Source organism: Solanum lycopersicum, chromosome 9 (genome assembly GCF_036512215.1).
Source record: "Solanum lycopersicum chromosome 9, SLM_r2.1".
Lineage (NCBI taxonomy): Eukaryota > Viridiplantae > Streptophyta > Magnoliopsida > Solanales > Solanaceae > Solanum > Solanum lycopersicum.
The window spans coordinates 61,798,711-61,819,101 of NC_090808.1; the positions used below are offsets into that span (position 1 = coordinate 61,798,711).

The 20,391-nt window shown below is 31.7% G+C and overlaps 2 protein-coding genes across 3 annotated transcripts; both read right to left on the reverse strand.

Moving 5' to 3' along the window:
* Positions 1–7,738: 7,738 nt before the first annotated feature.
* LOC101260169 (termination factor RHON1-like protein) lies at positions 7,739–10,949 on the reverse strand. Its single transcript, NM_001347553.1, has 2 exons — positions 10,806–10,949; positions 7,739–8,990 (listed from the first exon to the last, which is right to left on the reverse strand). Exons 1-2 carry the CDS (start codon positions 10,864–10,866, stop codon positions 7,906–7,908), a joined length of 1,146 nt encoding a protein of 381 aa, NP_001334482.1. The 5' UTR covers positions 10,867–10,949; the 3' UTR covers positions 7,739–7,905.
* A 1,197-nt stretch (positions 10,950–12,146) lies between these two features.
* On the reverse strand, positions 12,147–19,863 carry LOC101259874 (S26 Type I signal peptidase family protein). Of its 2 annotated transcripts, none has more exons than NM_001347557.1 (5): positions 19,488–19,669; positions 16,026–16,198; positions 13,514–13,697; positions 12,643–12,749; positions 12,147–12,554 (listed from the first exon to the last, which is right to left on the reverse strand). In NM_001347557.1, the coding sequence occupies exons 1-5, from the start codon at positions 19,557–19,559 to the stop codon at positions 12,473–12,475; spliced, it is 618 nt and encodes a 205-aa protein (NP_001334486.1). In that variant the 5' UTR covers positions 19,560–19,669; the 3' UTR covers positions 12,147–12,472. The 2 variants fall into 2 exon arrangements, with proteins under 2 accessions (NP_001334486.1, XP_010326170.1); XM_010327868.4 differs by having other exon boundaries at positions 12,150–12,554; positions 12,643–12,752; positions 19,488–19,863.
* Between the last annotated feature and the right edge of the window lie 528 nt (positions 19,864–20,391).

Here is a 20,391-nt window from a genome sequence, read left to right on the forward strand (position 1 = left end):
TTGAAAAACCAGATTATTTATGTCATTTTTTGAAAAAAAAGGTTTATTTATATTATTTTTATTTTAGATAAAATTTGTTTATGTTATTGTGTGTTAATTAAAATAATATAGATGAATCAAATATTTTAACGGAAGATACTAATGAGCCATTTTTTAAAAAATTTAGTGACATATTTCAATCAAATCATATTTGACCACGTGATTTTACAAAACTGAAATTATTTTCAGTTAATAAATAATGACTTAGATGAATTAACTTTTTAATGAATTATAACTAAGATTTGTCTCCAAACTCGCTAACATAATATTTAAGTCTTCCCCCTCCCATAAATTTTGTTTAAAATGTTCTATTAATAGTTTTATTCATTTATATTATCCCAAGTTTCAATAATTTAAATCTAATTAATAGAAGAAGAAGAAGAAAAGTTTAACGGAAAATATATTTTTCTGTCGAGTTAGGTTTTTATACGATATTAAATGAGACTATATTTTATACCATATTTATATTTTAATTTACATACATAACTAGATTACTTTGTTGTTGAAACTGAACGTGCAAGAGAGAAGTCAAAGTATTGACAGATGTCAAATTATATTTTTTGTAGGAGTTTATTTATTTATTTAAAAAAACAGTTTATATTTATTCTATACCACAATAAATAAAACTATAGTAGATGACAGGCTTTAATTATCTATTTTTGGTGACTGACCATACTACAAACACTCTTTTCCAAAAAAATAAAATAAAATTGTGGATATTAAATTTAGAGCAAGGACACATTGAGATTTACTGTAAACATCATAATTGGAGTATTAAATTTATGCACTTTACTAATATTACTACCAATTAGAATAACAAGTTGGGGTTTTGCTAATGTCAAATCAAAACTGCCCTAAAGTTGGCAGTAGGGGACATAAATAAATTGATATCATATAGTAATGGCCCCATATAATACGAAATAGGTCTTAAATGACAAGGAAATCTGTTTCTCACAATTTTTCACCTTTTGGTAACATTGTGTTTCAACTGTTTTTTTTTTTTAAAAAAAAAATCACATTTTTGAATCGACTAAAATTTTTACAATTTTATAATTTATATAATTTAATAAGAAGAATATATTAGACATATTATATGAGTTTACGTGAAAAAACTTATCATCAATTCAAAGAACATGAAGCCTATACGAATTTTGAGTTAAGTTTGTCTGAATTTAATATTTTTAATACGTAGAAAATTATTGAAATTTCATACAAACGATAAATTCGTCTAACTATTTAATTTCTCGAGTAATACTTAAGAATTTAGTTAGAACAAGAAGTTTCCTTTTTTTTTCCCCTTCTCTATTTAAACTTCAATATTCCTCCATGTCTTATAAATGATTACATATCCATTAAAAAAGTAATTTAAACCATAGTTTTTACGTTAGTTATTTTACTAAAGACCCTATAATATATGCATAGGAGATATATAAAGAAAATTTTAAAGGATTTTTAAAAAATTTATAAGAGACGGGCAATTTACTAATTTTGAGTAGAAAAAAAGGCACCTTCTTAATCTGTTAAAAATAATTACTCATTCCGAAACAAATTAATAGAAATTTGTCTCCAAGAATAAAATTAGGTTTTATCTTCATTTTGGAATATAATAACCCTTAGTAAAAAAAAAAGAAGATGTTTTTGTGCTACTTGAATGGTTGAAGGGCACTTTTGAACTTATAATTGACTAATTAGGTAAGAATATTTCGTACAAAAAAGTAATGAAAGTTAAAATTGATATATTTTGAATAATTCAAAAATAATTATTTATCTTAGAATAGAAGGGCCCTAATCCAAGTTGCTTACCAACTTTGGGTAGTAGTAAGCCATAGGTACCATAAATAGATTGTTTGATTTTGATTGTAGGGGCCTCCACTCTTTGTCCTTATGCCTATCTTTTTATTTAATTTTATTTTGATGAGCTGTTAGTAAGTGTTTTGATTTAACACTTTGTCCAACTTTGGTCTCTAGTACAAATTCAGGTGTTACATGCAAAAACAAAACCTCAAAAAATAACATAAAGTCTAACTATTGCATTTTTACCTAAGATAAATAGGAGTACTAATATACAAAATGGATACAAGCTTCATATTTAATGGTATAAGTGAAATTTTGTGGCCTCTACCAAAGAGGTGTACAATTTTAGTTACAACTGGTTAGAATTTTTGAAGGTTATTCTGCTCTAGATCGTAAAGGTGAAAGAATGAGTATTTTAAGTCTTGTCTTTGAGTTTGATCAAGTCTAATGTTCGACAAATCTTGAAGTAAGTTGTACTTGTAGTCATTAAAATTTTGTAGGACTCTACAAAACATGTACAATTTTAGTTGAGATTCTACAAGATGTAATTGATTCCGCATTTAGAGTCTTTGGAGGTTGTCTTACCCTAAACCCTAGTTCACTCTATATAAAGATTAAAGGGTATTATATTTCCTCCCAAAAGACATCTCAAATATTTCGCAAATTCATGAAATATTCATAAAGAGATCAAATTCAAATATTCTAATTCTAGAATTATCCACTAACGAATCTTATAAGAAAAGAATAAAAAAAGGAACAGAACTATACACATGTTGATTTATCAATAAAATACTCTTATTTATTCAAACTTTATTTGTGGTTGATTTATAATTTATTCATATATTTAAAACTAATTGCAAGCAAATAACCTTTTTTTTTTATATATATATTTAGATGAAAATCATTATCTTTAAACAAATTATCATCCAAAATCCTAATTTCTTAAAACGAGTTGAAGGGTTAGGCTTTAGTAATAATTATTAGTTATTATTATATGGATAAGAAGGAGATATATCAATTAAAAATTATTAAAATAATGATGATTTGGTGAAGCACTTGTGAATGAAACATTATCTAAATTTATGAATTAAGGTTTTGACTTTTGAATATAGGATTTAGGATAGAGATAAAAGGGCAATTTGTCTCAAGTTGTCCCATATTAGGTCCAAATTAAATTATGCAATATTTTTTGTTAAATGTTGGTTAGGTGGGGGAGAGATTAGACAGCAAAGAGATTATGGGAATCGTAACCACGCTTAAAAAACAACTAAATTAATACTAATACAACTATACTGACTTTGAATAATCATTATGACATACAAAAAAACATATAGATAGATGTTGTTTGTCACAAATTTCAAAATAATAAAATATAAATTATAATCACAAACAAAATATGAAGGAATATAATTTTATTGATAAAAATTAATTGAGGGTACATGTATATTTTTTATTTTATTATTCTCTCTTAAGATTTTTCACGGTGATTCAAGAGTGACATACGTATCTGAATTTTTCCATATATAATTGAAGACTGTTAATGTATTTCTCAAATGTATGAGGACATATTTTGATTTCCTTATGAATATTTCACGAATTTATGATTTCTTCGAGATACCTTTTAAAGATTATAATACCCGTTATGTAGGCATAAATTAGGGTTTACTGTAGAGTGGCCACTAAGAGTCCTAAGTGGAATCGTGAACATGTCTGGTAATTAGTCCCACAAAAAATTTCAATGTCTATTGCAAGATGTTTTTAGGTTATCAATAGTGCAAAGATAACACTAATAATTTACGTTAAATTCATGAGAATTTTTAATATTATCCCATTTAAATTGAGATAAAGGGAATAGCAAGGAGCAAATGGAGGGTCTTTGACTATACAATGGTGTTTGTTGATTAAATATCATGAAGTTCCAGATGCCCTCTCTTTTGAGAGATGGCCTATTTATGAGCCAAAAAGTCAAGTCTATTTACTAGAGAGTATGAAAAAACTAAACAAATAAGCTAAAAATGCTAGTATTCTACAACACTCAATTAGGTCCCTTTAAATTTATTGAAATTTTACCTTTTAAATTTTTGGGTATAGTTGGGACTAGAACTGTTCAAAATTGAATCGAAATCGATAAGTCGAATCGATAAAAAAGTTATTAGTTTATAGTATTGGATATTAATTTAGTGGTTTTGATAACGGTTTTGATTTTTTTTTAATCGGGTTATCGGTTCTTAACGGTTTGAAGTTTTTGCTTAACGTCTTAACTAATAACCCGATAGTAAATTAAATAATTATATTTATACCATTTTGTATGTAAACTCCTCGACTTAGAGTTTAATTTCCCATTTTTTTTTGTTGTCTCAAACACTTGATTATTCTACAATGTAAAAGTGTTGCTTTTGAGAAAGATGTAACTTGTGGACTCAAGTGCATATTTATTTGGTTTGTCACCTTGTTTCTAAGTGATTTTCAATGTTTTTTCTTTTGTGTCAAATCTTAACGATTAAATCGATAACCGAACCGATAATGATCAAAAACCGATAAATTAATTACCGATAATTCAATATCTTAATTGTTCTTTAACGGTTTAGCATCTCTACAAATCGATAACCAATAAGTCAACCCAATAAACTTTAAATCCGAACCGAACCGACCGATACAGAACCCGACGTTCTTACCTCAATTCATTAGTTAATGTAATAATTTTGTGTGATTTAGTATAATTTAACATCAAACATGCATGTACCTTTTCTTTATGACTTTGTAAATATTCAAAACGAATATCTCTATATTAGTTATTAGTTTTTAGTACTTATATGTTAAAAAGAGTAGGAAGATATTCAAACATATTCAACACAAATGCGTAAAAATGATTTAGATTAACAATTATGGACATGACAAGATCCTATTATGTTTCAAGAAAAAAAAAAAGAATCCCATCAAACTTTCAATTGAGTCAACAATGCCAACTCACTTGTAGCTGCAATATTAACACGACAAAATAAAATGTATGCGTGCCACGAAATATAATAAAATAATATTAATTAGTGTGAAGAAGAAAAATATTATGAAATTATTGTTTGGTTATACCAACTTTATTGTCACTATATATATATATGTAGGTTGAGCTTCTTCAAATTAATTTTGCACATCTTTATATGGTAAGATTCAAATATTTTAGTTTGTATTTCAATCAAACACTTTTCTTATTGTCATAAAAATAATTATTTGCTATCTGTAAAGGGATAAAATTAAAAATTATTTCTGTTATCAACTTCAATGGACCGTATACAAATAATTAAAACCATGACGTAAACGGCGGTTCGCAAAATAACAAATGACTAAAAAAAAAATAATATTCTACAAAAAGTTAATTGGTTAATGATTTTTTTTCTTCCATGACTTTTTTTTCCGTCCACTTTTAATTATCATATTACATTTTTCAAAAGATAAGTTAATTTATTTTTTAAAGTTAAATTAAATTATATAATATGATATTTCAAACAAAAAATTTTAGATATTCAAAAACTAATACAAAAAATATTATAATACATTATAAAATGATAGTTAAGTTTGTATAATTGAACTTTAAAAAGAAACTATGAATAATTAAAAGTGGAAAAAGAAAATACCAACTATAAAGTGATTGCAAATCATCTTAGGTGTTTGCTAGGATTTTTTTTTTATTTTTTTTAAAAAAACTTAAAACTTTTTTATATTAGGTTAATTTATCATCTTCAAAATTTGCTTAGTTAACTTTTACTAGAGTGACAGTACTCTAGCATTTTTATTTTTATTTTTCAAAATCAAGTAATGAATTTTAGCTCCACCAATTGAGTCTAAATAGCTGCCAAATGTTAATCTTTTCTAGTTTCTGTAACCACATGATTTTTTAGTGACATTATAGATTTTAATAATAGCACAACATATGTGTCGTTTAAGTTATGCTACCTTGTTTTCTAGGAAGTATATTTGTGGAGTAAAATATGGAATTATAATTAAAATTTTACTAATTATTTTGTGAATAACAAAAGTGCATCACATTTTGTACAAAAAGTTCGAATTATAGGGGAAAATATCTAGGACGGAAATATATCTAGAATTTAAACTTTATAAATTTTATATTATATATTATATTTTTTAATTCATTAGCTCTTTGTAAGATTATTTATACATACTAAATATATTTTTAGATTTAAATTAAAAGATCATAACTTAGTTTTGTACGTAATGGATCTCAATAATAATAATAAGATATTCAATAAAATCTTATTAAGTGAGGTCTTGATTAACCCTTACTTGTCATTAATTAATAAACTCTGAACGTGGACAATATTTTTTCCAACGAAACAATAATTTATTTATGTCTCAACGTGTACTAATTTTTCTATCGATCATAGTCTAACGGACTCCACAATAATGTAATATAATTAAGCACTGAAAAGCTGTGATATCTAAAGAATTTGAATATTAAATATATATAAATAATTGCTGCATTTTTTTTTTTAAAAATGAAATTTAATTAGTGCAATATATTCTTGTATTAAATATATATGTACGAAAGGTTTTAAAGATTCCACGCATAGGCTCATGGGCAGAGTGTCCCCTTGTTTGGTCTGAATTTGTCTCTTACACGACATATATAAAGCCAATCGTACGTAAATCAATCCAATGTAGATTCACATTTATTTGTTGTTTGCTCAACAAAAAATTATGTCAAAATGTCCCACGTTGTCGAGGAAATAGGTTATTATCTATAATTAAGTAATTTTTATCAACTCGAGATTCAGATTTTGAGGTTTAGTGAAAAGACATTCTTTTTGATATGGTATTACATTAATCCTAAATTGTGTTGTAATTCTTAGTTTATTCATTATTAGATCTCAATACTATGTTGATCATATTTTAAATATTTAGTTCTTGATGTGTTGAAGGATGTGAAGTGTACTCCATAGATTGAGGAAAATAAAATGTTATGGATGTCAGATCTCAATTAATCAACATTTAACAGGCAGAGACAAGATTTTTTTTCTTTTACTTCTTGCAACTTCACTTTTCATAATATGACTATATATTCTCACATCCCACTCCCTTCCATGAGATAGTCAATTTTAGCATCTTTGTATTTATAAGTTTCGTTCACTTTTACTTGTTATGTTGCATTTCAACTAAAGGCACCATAAACCACAGCCAGAAATGAACTGAACTCAATCTAGCATTCAGTTATATTCAACAATGAACAGTATACACTTCAGCAATCATAGTTCAACTTCCATACAACAATGACTCCATTTTGATTCATCAAGCTTGAAGTAGAGCATGAATACCATTAAAATGATGATAATAGACTTAGAGATTTCACATAATTCGAGGAAGAACAGTTGCAAAGAGGAATGAAATGAAATAGGAAAGGACATGAGAACAAATACCACTCCATAAATCATGAGCTGGTTCATTCCCTTCCTGGTTCAGCAACAAGGCAACACTAAACATAGCGATTGTAACCTTAACAACACATTTTACGGAGAGTTGAATCTTCTAATAGCAGGTGATGGAATAGTTGAGCATCAAGACTGAGAAGTAAACAACACCAAGCAGCACATACATTTGTTTGAACTGAATTGCCAGAATTACGGAAGGGGAGAAAATAACATCCCATTATAGTCTTAGCGAGTATCAAATCACTAAAATGAAAAATTCAGAACAATAACATGCTCACTCATACCTGCACTACTGAATGTGCGATGATGTCTCTCTACTTTGAACAGCAGATTTTGTTGAAGTTATAAGAGTCCAAGATACGCTACTTGACAGTTGTCAGAGATTCAGAATCACCAATAAGTATAATGAACATAAGAAATAATGTGAAACACAAAAAGGATTTTAAAAAGTTAGACAAATATGTATATCAGGGGAAGAGATCGCTACGTAGATGAAGTAAACAAAATTGTCCAATTCGACCACAGAAACCGCCATCAAGAGAAAAGTACTATGTAAGTTGAACATTATGCAACACGCAAACGAAGAATGTGCAACAAAATTCTACATCAACCTTTATTTTACTTGTAAACCATATCAGACTTGATCAGCACTAAGCAACTCAATGAGCTCTAGCTTTTTCAGTTTCGAGTATCCCCTCAAACCACGGGACTTTGCAATTGCTCGTAGTTCTGTTAGCTTCATTTCAGCTAATTCATCGTGTCCAGCGTGATTGTGTTCTTCATCATCACTAGCATCAACACTTCCATACATTTTGGAAGTATCATCATCAGCCATCTCATCGAACACATGCTTATCTGAGAAAATAGTCTCAGTGTCAGAATCAACCTTACTTCTGGGAATTTGCCCAAGTTCAAGGTCCAGATGTATGTCATTTTCCATCTTATCTGTAGCAGAAGAGGCAACAGGGTTATCAGTACCTCCCTCGTGATAAATAGGCTGAAATTTGATTCGCGGAACTGGAGATCTACGCTGGAAGTTTGACTTAGGTCGGTTAACAAATGGGGTGCCACTTTCTTGTGCCACATGGTTCACATTGCTATTTAGTTCAGTGAGATTGCTAGCTCTCTCTTCAGAGAATACATTGCTCTTATCTGGCTGGTCAAGGACAAAGTTGCTACTTCTACTGCTACTGGTTTTCTTCCCTTTCTGAACTGAGTGTTTCCTTAAAAGCTTGAGAAGGGAATCAACAGTTTCACTCTCTTTACCCTTTCCTTGCAACTCTTCAGACTTTTTCTCCTCCTTGATAGCAGCTTTTTCCCGAAGCTGAGCCTGGACCTTTCTAAATAGCTCAACAATCTCCTTTTCCCTTGGACCTGGAGTGGCTGTAGCTTGGAATTTCGAAGTGTTTGATGTAGTAAGCAGTGGCCCATTTCTTGAAGATATCATTTCTGATTCTTCTATATTTTCATAACCATCTCTGTCTTCATTTTGCCTGTTCCGCCCCCTGGAGAAACCATGCTTGTTTTGCCTCGAAAAATCTGGATTTCTTTTATGATTGCTGAAGCTACTAGCACTACACATATAAGATGTGCTTTTGTAAGGAGATTTCAAGTTTAAAATCTTGACCTTGGAAAATTGCTGATATTCACCACGAGAAGTGACTGTCCTTCCAGACAGTCCTGAGCAGGGAAGACATCTGCCTTCTGGGGATTTAAACCCTGAAATAGTATAATAGCATATATGTAAGTGTTTAAATTCGATTTTACAGATACAAAAAGAAATTAACTTATGCATAAGAGAATGTTTCTAAATAGCACATATGTAAGTGTTTAAATTCGATTTTACAGATACAAAAAGAAAAAAAAAGAACTTATGCATAAGAGAATGTTACTAAATAGCTGTTTCTTTGTCAACGGAATGATCAACATGTTGGTCACGACTGATGCACTTACATTGCAGCTGAAGCTTAAAAATATGTTGAGCTCCATGTGAAAGGTTGACTAAAGAATAGGATCACAACTGTATAGGGATAAGATGCATAATCTCAGAAAAGTTACTTTATTTAGATCTTCTTCCAAGTAAGCATTTCCATTTACCGATTCAAGAACACTCTTTGGGATAGCTGTACAATGTTATATAAGATTCCCTCCTATGCCTAACATTTTATGTATCATATGTCCTAAAGCTATCTACAAATAAGAAGTTAAAAAGTCATTAATTCTGCTTCTATAAGAAGCATTTGCATTTTAAAAATGATATAACTGTTGTCACTACAAGAATTAGTAGTATTAAAAATAACAGAAACGACTATTGCAATGAAAATAACCCTGACGTCACCATGTCAATCAATACCAACGATGCACATATCATACACTAAAATGAGAGGGGCAAAGAGTTCTAGAAATAGAATAAAAGCAACGAAAAATGGGGCTTATGGAAATACATTGTGAACAAGACAAGATCGGTGACACTGCTAGCACCTCACGGAAAGAAAAAGAGGCTGGAAGAGTTCTTGGCATGACCAGGGAATCTATGAGATTTTCTTAGTTTATGCTTACGTGTGACCAAGCTGATGTGTGAACTACTGAAACTTAAAGTAAATTGGAAAGGTCTGGAAACTAAAAAGAATCGGAACAAAATATAAGTTCCACTAAATAGGAAATTGGAGAGTTTGAAAAAAAGAAAAACTTTACTCCAAGAAAAGCCAATAGGTTGCCATACACACCAATAATCCTGCATATTTGCCACCTCAAAACCCCACAGCACCTAGAAAAACCTTCACATTTAAACTATTCCAAGAACATTGCAAATGAAACCACCTGCTCAAACTGTTCTAAAACAGTTCCACCACTTTAGCCGAATCAAATGCAGCCAAAAATAAACCATCTTGACACTGAATTACTCAAGGAATTCTAGCTTATGTATTTATTTATCAATAGCATCAATAATAAACATCATTCAATTCTTTGTTAAATGACAAACTACTAAGCATCATAATGAAAGCATCCAACCAGAGCAAAATGGATATAAAGAATTGAAGTAGCCGACCTCAACTAGTTATGTATGAAATAAAAGACTAGTTATCACTATTACCCTTATGATTATTTCCAAACTATTCTTTCTTAGAAAATATCAAGTAGTCTCAACAACTCCCTTAAACTTTGAAGGATTCACTTATTTTGGATTATGAACAAATTCGTAACAATTCACCTAACATGGAAAAGAGGAGTAGTTTGCAGTAGTTATTCTCTTTATTAGATAGTGTTCCGACATAGCTAGGCCGTTAATAAGATCCAAACTAAATAAAGTGACCTCTTTTTTAACAGAAACATTTCATCAAACACCTTGTAGACACCCCGTAGGACACCAAAAGTGATAAAACGAAGCATTCTTGTATCCACTCAATCAAAAGAAAAGACTTCATTAATGTTTTGTCTCTTTGAGAAATTAACTCAAACAGTTAGTGTGCATGTTCATGCCCAACCCAACGTGGAGCTCTTGCATATTGAACATAAACAGAACAAAAAAATTACCTGGAAGATTTTTGAGAGTGAAATCAATGGCGCTTGACATTTTTGGAATTTGAGAAAACATAAGAAATAGTTTTGCAGTCTCAATCAAACTTTCGCATTTTCGATTTTCGCCTTTCTACTAAGCTTCTTGTTACGTTTTTATATATCTTGCACACTGATAAGGGGAAGTTTTATATATTCACCATTTTTCTGGGGTCAGAAAGGCAAAGTATGAAATTTCAAAATCTAGTTAATTGCGGTCCGTTTTGGTTTTGAAATCTATCACTTTACCCCCTCATAGTTTTCATTTCTTACAATTTTTTTTTTTTATGTATTTTGGATTTGATCGGATCGAAACACAGCTTTTTAATTGGCTTATTATTTATTAGATTTCTTTTGGAAAAAAGAGTGAACATTGGAAAGTTTTAGCGTTTTTCAAATTTGTGATTTTTTAGTTGGTATCTCAAAATGTAGTAGTAATTTTTATGATTGAAAAATAATTAATTACGTAATTATATGTGAAATTACCATCCTTTTTAACTCCTAACACTAGCTATTATTGTCTTTAAAATACTTAAATTTGAGTTTCATATCATATGCAATACAATTTGTGACTTGGTGAACCAGAAATCGTTGAACTTGTAGAAGTTGATGTGAAAGACCAGGGAGCTAAAATTTGCTTTCATTGAAGGGGTCGGCAAAACTACAAAAGCTATTGAATCGCTGAGGAAAGAAATGCCCTAGCCGAAATTTGAAAAGGGCTACTTTCTTCAAGAAATGTTTTGAAAAACGTTTTGCAAATCAAGTTATTTCCTCAAATTTAAGGAAAATGACTCTTTTTTAAAAAATAAGTAAAATATTTTCCAATTCTACTGTAATATTGATTGTATCTAAGTTTGAGTGTCACGGTTGAATCCCAATTCAAATGTCATATCTCAGATCAAAAAGCTTGAGACAGGTCCTAGGTCAGATCTCACGATCACATTTCAAATCAGGATTGATCATCGAGATTGATTTTTGAGTCGTAAACTATTTTCCTAAAAATATTTTCTACTCGCTAGCCAAAAATAAAAAGATATTTTCAAATTTTTTTTTTCATTCACCAGCCGAACACTAAAAATATTCTCGAAAATATTTTCAACTATCAGCCAAACATAAAAAAGTAAGTTAGAAATAAAATTATTTTTCAAGTTAACATATTTTAGAAAAATATTTTTCTTTGTATCAAACACACCCTAAATGTGTTCAAGTGTTATTGTTCTTATCGTTGTACCTATTATATTTTCAAGGTTATGGATTCATATCTACTCTTTATTGCGACTTTAGTGATGGTTCAGACAAATGAAAAGAAATCCCTCAAAATAATTTTCTGAAAATTCCTCTCTTTGTCAATTGGCTTCAGCCTGAATAAAAGTGAATCATTGAAAATCTTTACAGGTTGTCCCAAACTTGCATACTACAGCTCCAGCTTTGAAATGCATCCTAAATAGAACTGAAGACCTTTAAGTTTTACAGTTCACTCATTAAGAGGAAAAGATCATCACTTGGGAAAATGTACCAAAATCACTAATACAACTTTATTTTTTTTTCCCCAATGAATTTTGCTCAGATTAATAAGAGGAAACAAGAAAGGGAGGGTACAACCAAATCAGTAATTCTGGGAAAACCTTTCACATCCAAAGCACAACCTATGCTTTGTGACTTTTTGCCATCTCATCAACATCCAGTTCTACTTCTAGGACTGGTGAATCCAAATCCATGCTAAACGGACTGATAAAGCAAGAGATGAATGAATCATGATCAGAATGAAAATTCTATTTGATGAGTAACGAAGCAGATAAACAATGACACAACAAACCTGTTGTTAACAGGACCATGATCTACTGCCGTCCTCAGGCAATATATAGCTCTGCCAACTATGTCTTTTAAGGAAACAGGGCCAAAAGTTCTGCTATCTTTGGCTTCCTGCTATTGAAGAGATAAGAAAAATATCTAGAAGGTTAATATTAAGATAAAAATATATATTTGCACAGTTGTTATCCTTCCTTAATGTATGAGTAGGAAAGCCCAACGAATACTATAAATATGGATAGCACAGTGCTGTATAGCTGATAATGATGAAAATTTAGCTCAAGTTTTATGAATTCCATCGAACAATTATTTCATTTAATAAACTTTGCCTCTTCACCATAATTCAAGGAGTTCTACTAATTGAAAATGCTGAAGTTTTAGGTCAAAATAAGATTTTTTTTAGATTTACTACTCACAGTATGCAAGTGCCGTACAAGAATCTGCAGGGAAGGGTAAACTTAAACTAATACATAGGATCACCGGTAAAATAAGGTTTCAGTTATGATGAAAACTCTGAAGTTATAGCACATATCTATACTTTATGATACAATTTTTGCTGCAAATAAATTGTATCTACTATGCACTATGCAGTGAGTGAGTAATCAAGACACCTATCAGATATGCAGAAACTTTAAGTATACAACAAAAACATGATGCTCATAAGTCATAACAGATAATGAAACCCAATACAAGGATGATACAACATATTTTGTGGGATTGTTGGACTAATCTCATACTACAATAAGCAAAAATATTCTAAAATTGTAACATAAAGTGCAAAGACAAGTTCCATGATTTGCACAAGAGAGGATTTGAGAGAATAGTCAAATGAATCTTATTCCGGAGAAGAAAAGCAATCTATTGTGAGGATCATATACCTTAGGTTTCACATTTTCATTATCAGCCAGCACCCAACATTGATCTTTTTCGAGGACAAAAGGCTCATCCTTTTCATCGGTAGACACCATCTCATAGCCTTCAATTGCAGCCAATCTACGGACAAGGTAATCCTCTGAGTTTATAGGGTCCTTGAGAAGCACAACATCCCCAACAAATACTTTCCTACGAAAATTAGAGATATGAAGTCAGTAATAGCAAAGAATAATATATGCAGAGACGTATCCACATTATTGCTTCCATCAGAAGGAAACCAACAAATAAACTAAATCAAAGAGGCGAAGTGAAATGAACATAAACAACAAGATAGCAGTGCCATCACCTCCATACATCAATTTAAGTTGGTAAGATTTCCTTGCATATCACATTTTCCAGGGAAAAAAAAGGAAAACAGGAAGACTGCAGAGAAAGGGGGTTTCACTGTGCAGCAAGGGCTACATATGCAGTACTAATGTGGAAGGACAATGACCAGCTCTTTCTACACCGCAAGAAGTGACTTGACATCTGGGGGATCTATTTCTGCAGATATTTGGGTAGAGTTTGGTGATGCATAGATCTCCTAAAGAACTGTTTTGTTGCAACGAAGGCTGCAAAGCTAACAAAGGAGCTGAAGATTATTTCTAATACCATTCCAGCTTGCATTGTTTCTGTATCGACAAAAGGAATCAGAGATGTCGCGAAGGAAGGTCTATGGATGTCAATCTTTGAATTTCAAGGGCCTTAGTGATGTAAAATAAAATACAAGATAAAGAAATTCAAGAGATAGCTAAGAAATCAGCGAAGATAAAGATATAGGAGAAAAAAAGAATAATCTTGAAATTGACGTATATTAGAGACAAACAAGAATATAGATCCTCTAATTTGAACAAACAACTACAAGATTAAATTCAAGGGAGAAGAGGATTAAACTAATGCATGAATAATCTCACTGTGAAATATTCAAAAGCGATTCAATGTAGAGATAAAGGGATAAAACCCACAAAACTCACTAAAAGTGTTCATACATCAATATTCTCTAAGCAAATAATCTCCATCCTATTCTGTTTATGCTAGTAGAGTTAACTAAGATGTAAAAAAAACCCATAAATAACCTTAATTACATGTACATCATACTATGATCAAAAGGACCCTAAAACATAATGTTAATCTTTTCTTGTATTAGTTCTTGGTTTCCATACTCTCTTGAAACATTTTAAGTTCTTGATAAGTAGAATTTCTTCCATGTCTTATTTTAAAAGAAAAAGTTCTTTCGTGCAATGAGTACTACCCGGACTTGCATCACTTAGTTTATCGTCATCTAGCTTAACTCACTTTTTTTGCATGATGAGGATAGCTGTTAGAAGTCACGACTCTTTATTGAAAGAACATTTGTGAAGAATGGATACCTTTTTGTAACACCAGAATCAACTTGGTACCAAGCATTTGTTTCAATCGAATAACGATGTTTACTAATTGATTTTTTTTTGTTAAAAAAAAAGAGAAGAGGTAATCAGTTCATTAGAAGCCATATCTATAAGATTGTAAGTTTTAACTTGTGCCAATGAAGTTGTATCCAAGCTTGATGTTCTTTCACAGTTACTGGTAAGACAACAGTGTGATCAATGATCCATAATGCAAAAACTAACAAGCTTTGATATTACCACAAAACCATGTTATCAAAATGGACTTAAAAAGGAAGATCCGAACATTACTAGGTCATGGAACTGGCTGGACACCCAAAGCTACTATAATAGAGTTTCACAAATAATCTGAAGCAAGGGGTGGTGCAACCATAACTTTTCTGATAGAAGATGGGACGAAGATAGAATATATATAACAAAAAGGATTAAGTCAGTTTGAGCTGAGTAACCATACAGAACGTAGGTCAAAGAACTTTATATTATACCTAAAGGTGTGGCCTAGCGATCAACAAAGATGGAATCAACCATGAAGGCTCAAACCTCAACAAAGCCAAAAAGGAAGTTGGGTGATTTTTTCCCATTCGTCTTAACGTTGATGGCCAGAGTTACCCAGTAGGTAGCATGTACATGGAGGATTAGTTGAGGTGTGCAAAAATTAACCTAGACACAACATTAGCTACAAGAAAAAAATACTCCCTATAATACTACAAACCTAAATAAGTACAGTTTTCTCTTGTACAACTACAAGAAGAAAATCCCAGTTGAAAATGCCAGACAGTTATAAAAGAAAATAGTAAAAAAAAAAAAAAATAGTAAGACAATTCTCTGTTACTTGTTTAAAGATTAGACAAGTGAAGATACTAACAATAAAAGGAATTAGTATAAAGCAACAATGTATTCCAGCAATGAAGTAGAGAAAACCTAAGTTGCTCGGACTCTCCAACAATGTTGCCGCACCGTGTCGGATCCTTCAAAAATACACTCTTTTCGGAGGATCCGACACGCATCCATCGACATTTTTGAAGAGTCCGAGTAACATAGGAGAAAACCATGCATAAGGTAATTGGCTGCATTGCAATAAAGGAGAAATTACTTTGGATCAACCCAAGGTATCTTCCGAACAAGAAGTGTGCAGCTCTGATCTCCTAGTGTTGGTGCCATCTCCTCTCCCTTGTTATAGTGCAAGCATGTCAACTTGCCCTGAAAGAAGTTCTTCCATATGGTATCACCTAATTCTCTATCTGTAATTTGACCTCCTTTGTAGTTCTGCATAGCATTAAATCCCAGTTAAGCTTTTTCCTTCTTCCCCTGCAAGGGGGATGTACTCGAGAAGTAAAGGCATGTAAGCACAAGTGTAAAATATAGAGGCTTGCTTGATTTTAAGTGTAGAAAAGCAGATGATATTTCCAACATGGCAAAGCTTGTTTGATCCCATACAGCTTGTGTCTTTAACTTCTTACTTAACCTAGCGACAGTTATTAGAATGTTTTGCATGTTTTACCTTATAAGTGTTAGCTTAGCACATCTCGGCACTATGAAAAGGTCATTTCGTTTCTCTTTTAGTAAATTTCTCCACAAGTAGTAAGCTTTCCTAGATTAAGTTGGTTCGTCATTCCTTTTAAGTTAGGGAAGGTTTGGACTCCATCAGTATCATTACCCTCAATTCAAAATTTGTAGGCTAGTGATTATAGGATTCTAACAATAAGTCAATAACAAGACCTGCATTATTTACTATTCCTCTCTGTGCTGGAACTCAAGTTTCTAACGTTGAGCACCAAGTTCAAATCTCTGCCAAGACATTATTTCCTAAAATACTAGGGTTGTATTTACATGTAGATAAAGTTAAGATAATTACTAGCTATTGAGGGAATACTTTTCAACATAGAAAATTGCATCTTAAGTTAGATATCAGTCACACTATGACACCATATTAGAGGAATTCTTAAACTAAAGTTCCTTGCTTTTTTGGATTAAAAAAAATGGTTGTTGGTGTTGCTTATATTTTGATTGCTCTTTGAGTCAAACCTATATGCTTTCTTGTTGTGCTGTGATTCTTGCAAAATTACCTCGTACTCTCGGTAATTCTGTTCAAAAAGTGTTCTTATATAGCAAATCTTTTTTTAGTTAAACCATCTCAACATATCGAATGAGTAGCAGAGAAAATATACAACTACTCACGATTCATGATTATTGTCAAGAGGAATCCAAGGACAAAGTCTAAGTTGGAGAGAATGAAAGTTGTTCCAGAACCTGTTTCTGGAACTATGTAGTCGAACTTAATTTTCATTAAAAGATTTGAAAGAACAGTATCCCTTAGTAGGGTTTGTTAAATGAAGTAAGAGATTTCATTGATGGCGTCCAAAAAGTAAAAAAGCTAATAAGTACAAAAGGGAGTATGTCAGCACCACTACAGCAAAGGCGATGCTAAGATCAGGGAGCTAACAAAGTCCAAAAGATTATTACGGGAATTTACCAGGGATTGATTGATACAACTAAAAGAAACCCAGGAGACACCTAGCCTCAAGGGACGGACTTGGACTTGATAGTCCATCAAATATTTGCAGTTTCTTCCGGTGCAAGAACACTAAAAAATACAAGTAGGATCGTTCTCCAGATTATCCCGATGGCTCTACCAACTTTCCAAAAAGCCCAGCTTAAGAACGCCACAATGCATTAATGAAACCTACCAGTTGTTATTAGTATGAACTAAAAGGACCAAAAAATGGATTTAGAAGGTGATTACAGCATGACCCAATTGAGTCCAAAAGGTAAGTACACCATATTCCAGAAATCTGTACTTCTATGGCAATTGCACAGTGGAGAAATAGTTGGTCGCTGATTATGATATCTTTGTGAGATATATAGCATCTGTTAACAATCTGTCTATTCCTTTTGCTTAGATTGTCCATGAGCCAAGCCAAGTTAATAGATTGACAAATAACCTCAATTGGCAGTTGAGTTTTCCAAATCGACTTACAGAGCAAATTGTCAGCTATTTCATTTTGAGAACAAGCGTGTGAGCTGCCTTTAGCCTCTCGTTTACCGAGTAAAATCCTTTGTTAGTGTCTGTCCTTCCTAAATTTGTTACAGAGACCATTACCTACCTTGAAAGGGATGTTCCAGGAGAATTAACCCCAACTTCCATAGACAAATGCCATGTCGGGTATTTGATGGTTTGGTGTACCATTGACTTTGAGCTCTACGATTTGTCCTTAAAATCTCCTTCCAGAGACCAGGGTCCTCCAGAATATACCTACATAGCCACTTATTATCATGCATTACTATGAGTAGTCAGATCCTTAATGCTCAGACCACCAAGGAATTTTGGTTCTGCGACTTTAGAACAATTGACTAAGTGAAATCTTGCACCTTGCCGTAACATTTGCATAAAAAGGTTCACCTGATCTTGTCCCATTGTTTCTGCACCTTAATGGGAATGGGGAAGCGTGCAGGTGGGAATGTTGTTCAGGAAACTATTAACAAGTGCGAGTCTACGAGAGATCCTACATTGGTCAAGTAGGCAAGACTTCTGTCAAACTTTTTAATTATACCATTCCAAATTTTTGTTGTACTGCATTTAGCACCAAGTGGGAGCCCAGATGTGTTGGTGGGAAAGAATCAATACTACAATATAATACTCATGCCAATCCATTCAAATTGGGTATGTCATTGACTAGATGACACATTTCAGCATGTTAATGTGCAGTCCTAACAAGCTTCAAAAATGTGAAGAACAACGTTAAGTAGAGAACCTTGACTCTTTCTGCACCACAAAAGAGTAGTGTATCATCTGCATAGAGCAAACAAGATGCTGATGCTGTATTCTCCCATAAAACCTACATATAAGCCCCTTCTCTATTGCATTTGTTTGGCTATATCAAGCATTTTCTAAGGCCCTTCATACCCAGAATAAAGAGGAAGGGAGAAAGGTAATCACCCTACTTCAGACATTTTGGTGTTGAACCCCCACCTCATCCCACTCCCCAATGGACTTCTACTGATTAGAAGAGTATCTAGCAGTGGAAATTTAGAACTTTATACAATTGATCTACCTTTCACCAAATCTCAATTTCCTTGAAATTATAATAAGAAGGACAAGTTCAGTTGATCAAAAAATTTAACTTGCCAGTTCATACCACAATATTTCCCTCTCCAAATTGGTATGAGGCCAAATACCCCCTGTGTTCTTGGCTCTTAGGTTGGAATACAAAAAAACCCAGCTTAGTTATAGTTTTGTTGTCCCCTCCTCTAAGAGCAGGATACTTAAAAGAAGTACTAAGGTTGCAAGCTTTAGATTCCCAAACATTTAATCCAGAACTCTGAACTAAAATTGATGCATACTCATTTTAGCATTCAATAAAGTTATACAGCTGACATTAAGCTGAAAGAAATCAGATCAAATGTTTAAAGACAAAAGACTCCTGGTTTGGCACAGGAATAATGTATCCATGAAAAAAGATGGTAAAAAAAAGCTCCCGGCGATTCAATACAATGAACTCAACAATCGTAGAATGTAAATAATGAAGTGTGATTCAAAATAGGAAACGAAGATGACCTTCCAGCCAATAGAGGCAGAGTATTGAAGTTTCCCGACTGCGTATCGGATCCATGTTGCTGCCGAAACCATGGCTGAATGGGCTGCCGTCGTCTTAGTCACCGGCGTAGAGTTTTTAGTATTCCCCTCTCCTTATTTCTTAAACCCTCATATATCTGTTTTCTTATTAAATTTTTTGTTTTTCTTCTAATTTCTGTTAAGCCGAAAAGATTAAGCTGCTAAACCGTGTTAGGCACTGATGTGTAGCGCCTTACGCCTCTAAAATATTCACCTAAAAAAAACAACCTATACTAATGACATAGTTACCCTCAAAATGCTACAAAGTCAAGTCACATTCCTATTTCACAAATAATAGCTTTATTTATAAAATTATATCAAATATAGTTAATATTTTTTTAGAACTAAATAATATATGAGGTGCCATTACAAAATCACAATGTGCCTCATAACTTAAGATTTTATTATTATTATTATTAGTAGAATTATAATGTAGATTTGCCTCCCCTTTATTTTTAACTTTTTGATGGTCATAATCAAAATTTGTTTTTATTTACTTTTAGATAATCTTATATCACTTATTAAAAAAATTAGAACTTGAAGGTCCTTTGTTAAATTCTCTCTAAATATAAGTTTATTTATTTAGCCAAATATTTTTATCAAATCATTAACTCTATTTGACTCCTAATAAATCAATATAGCTAAAGTAAATTTTAAATTATTCGAATGCTTTCATTTTAATTAGAGATTTTGAATTCAAGTATTGAACATAAATTTTTTTATTAAAAATATCATCATCAAAATTACGTTCGAATATAATTGTATAAGCTTCATACGTCAAATAAACATTCGAGTTTTAGCTAAACATGGCAATTAACCTTGGTCAAACAGATCCATGTTTTGTCTA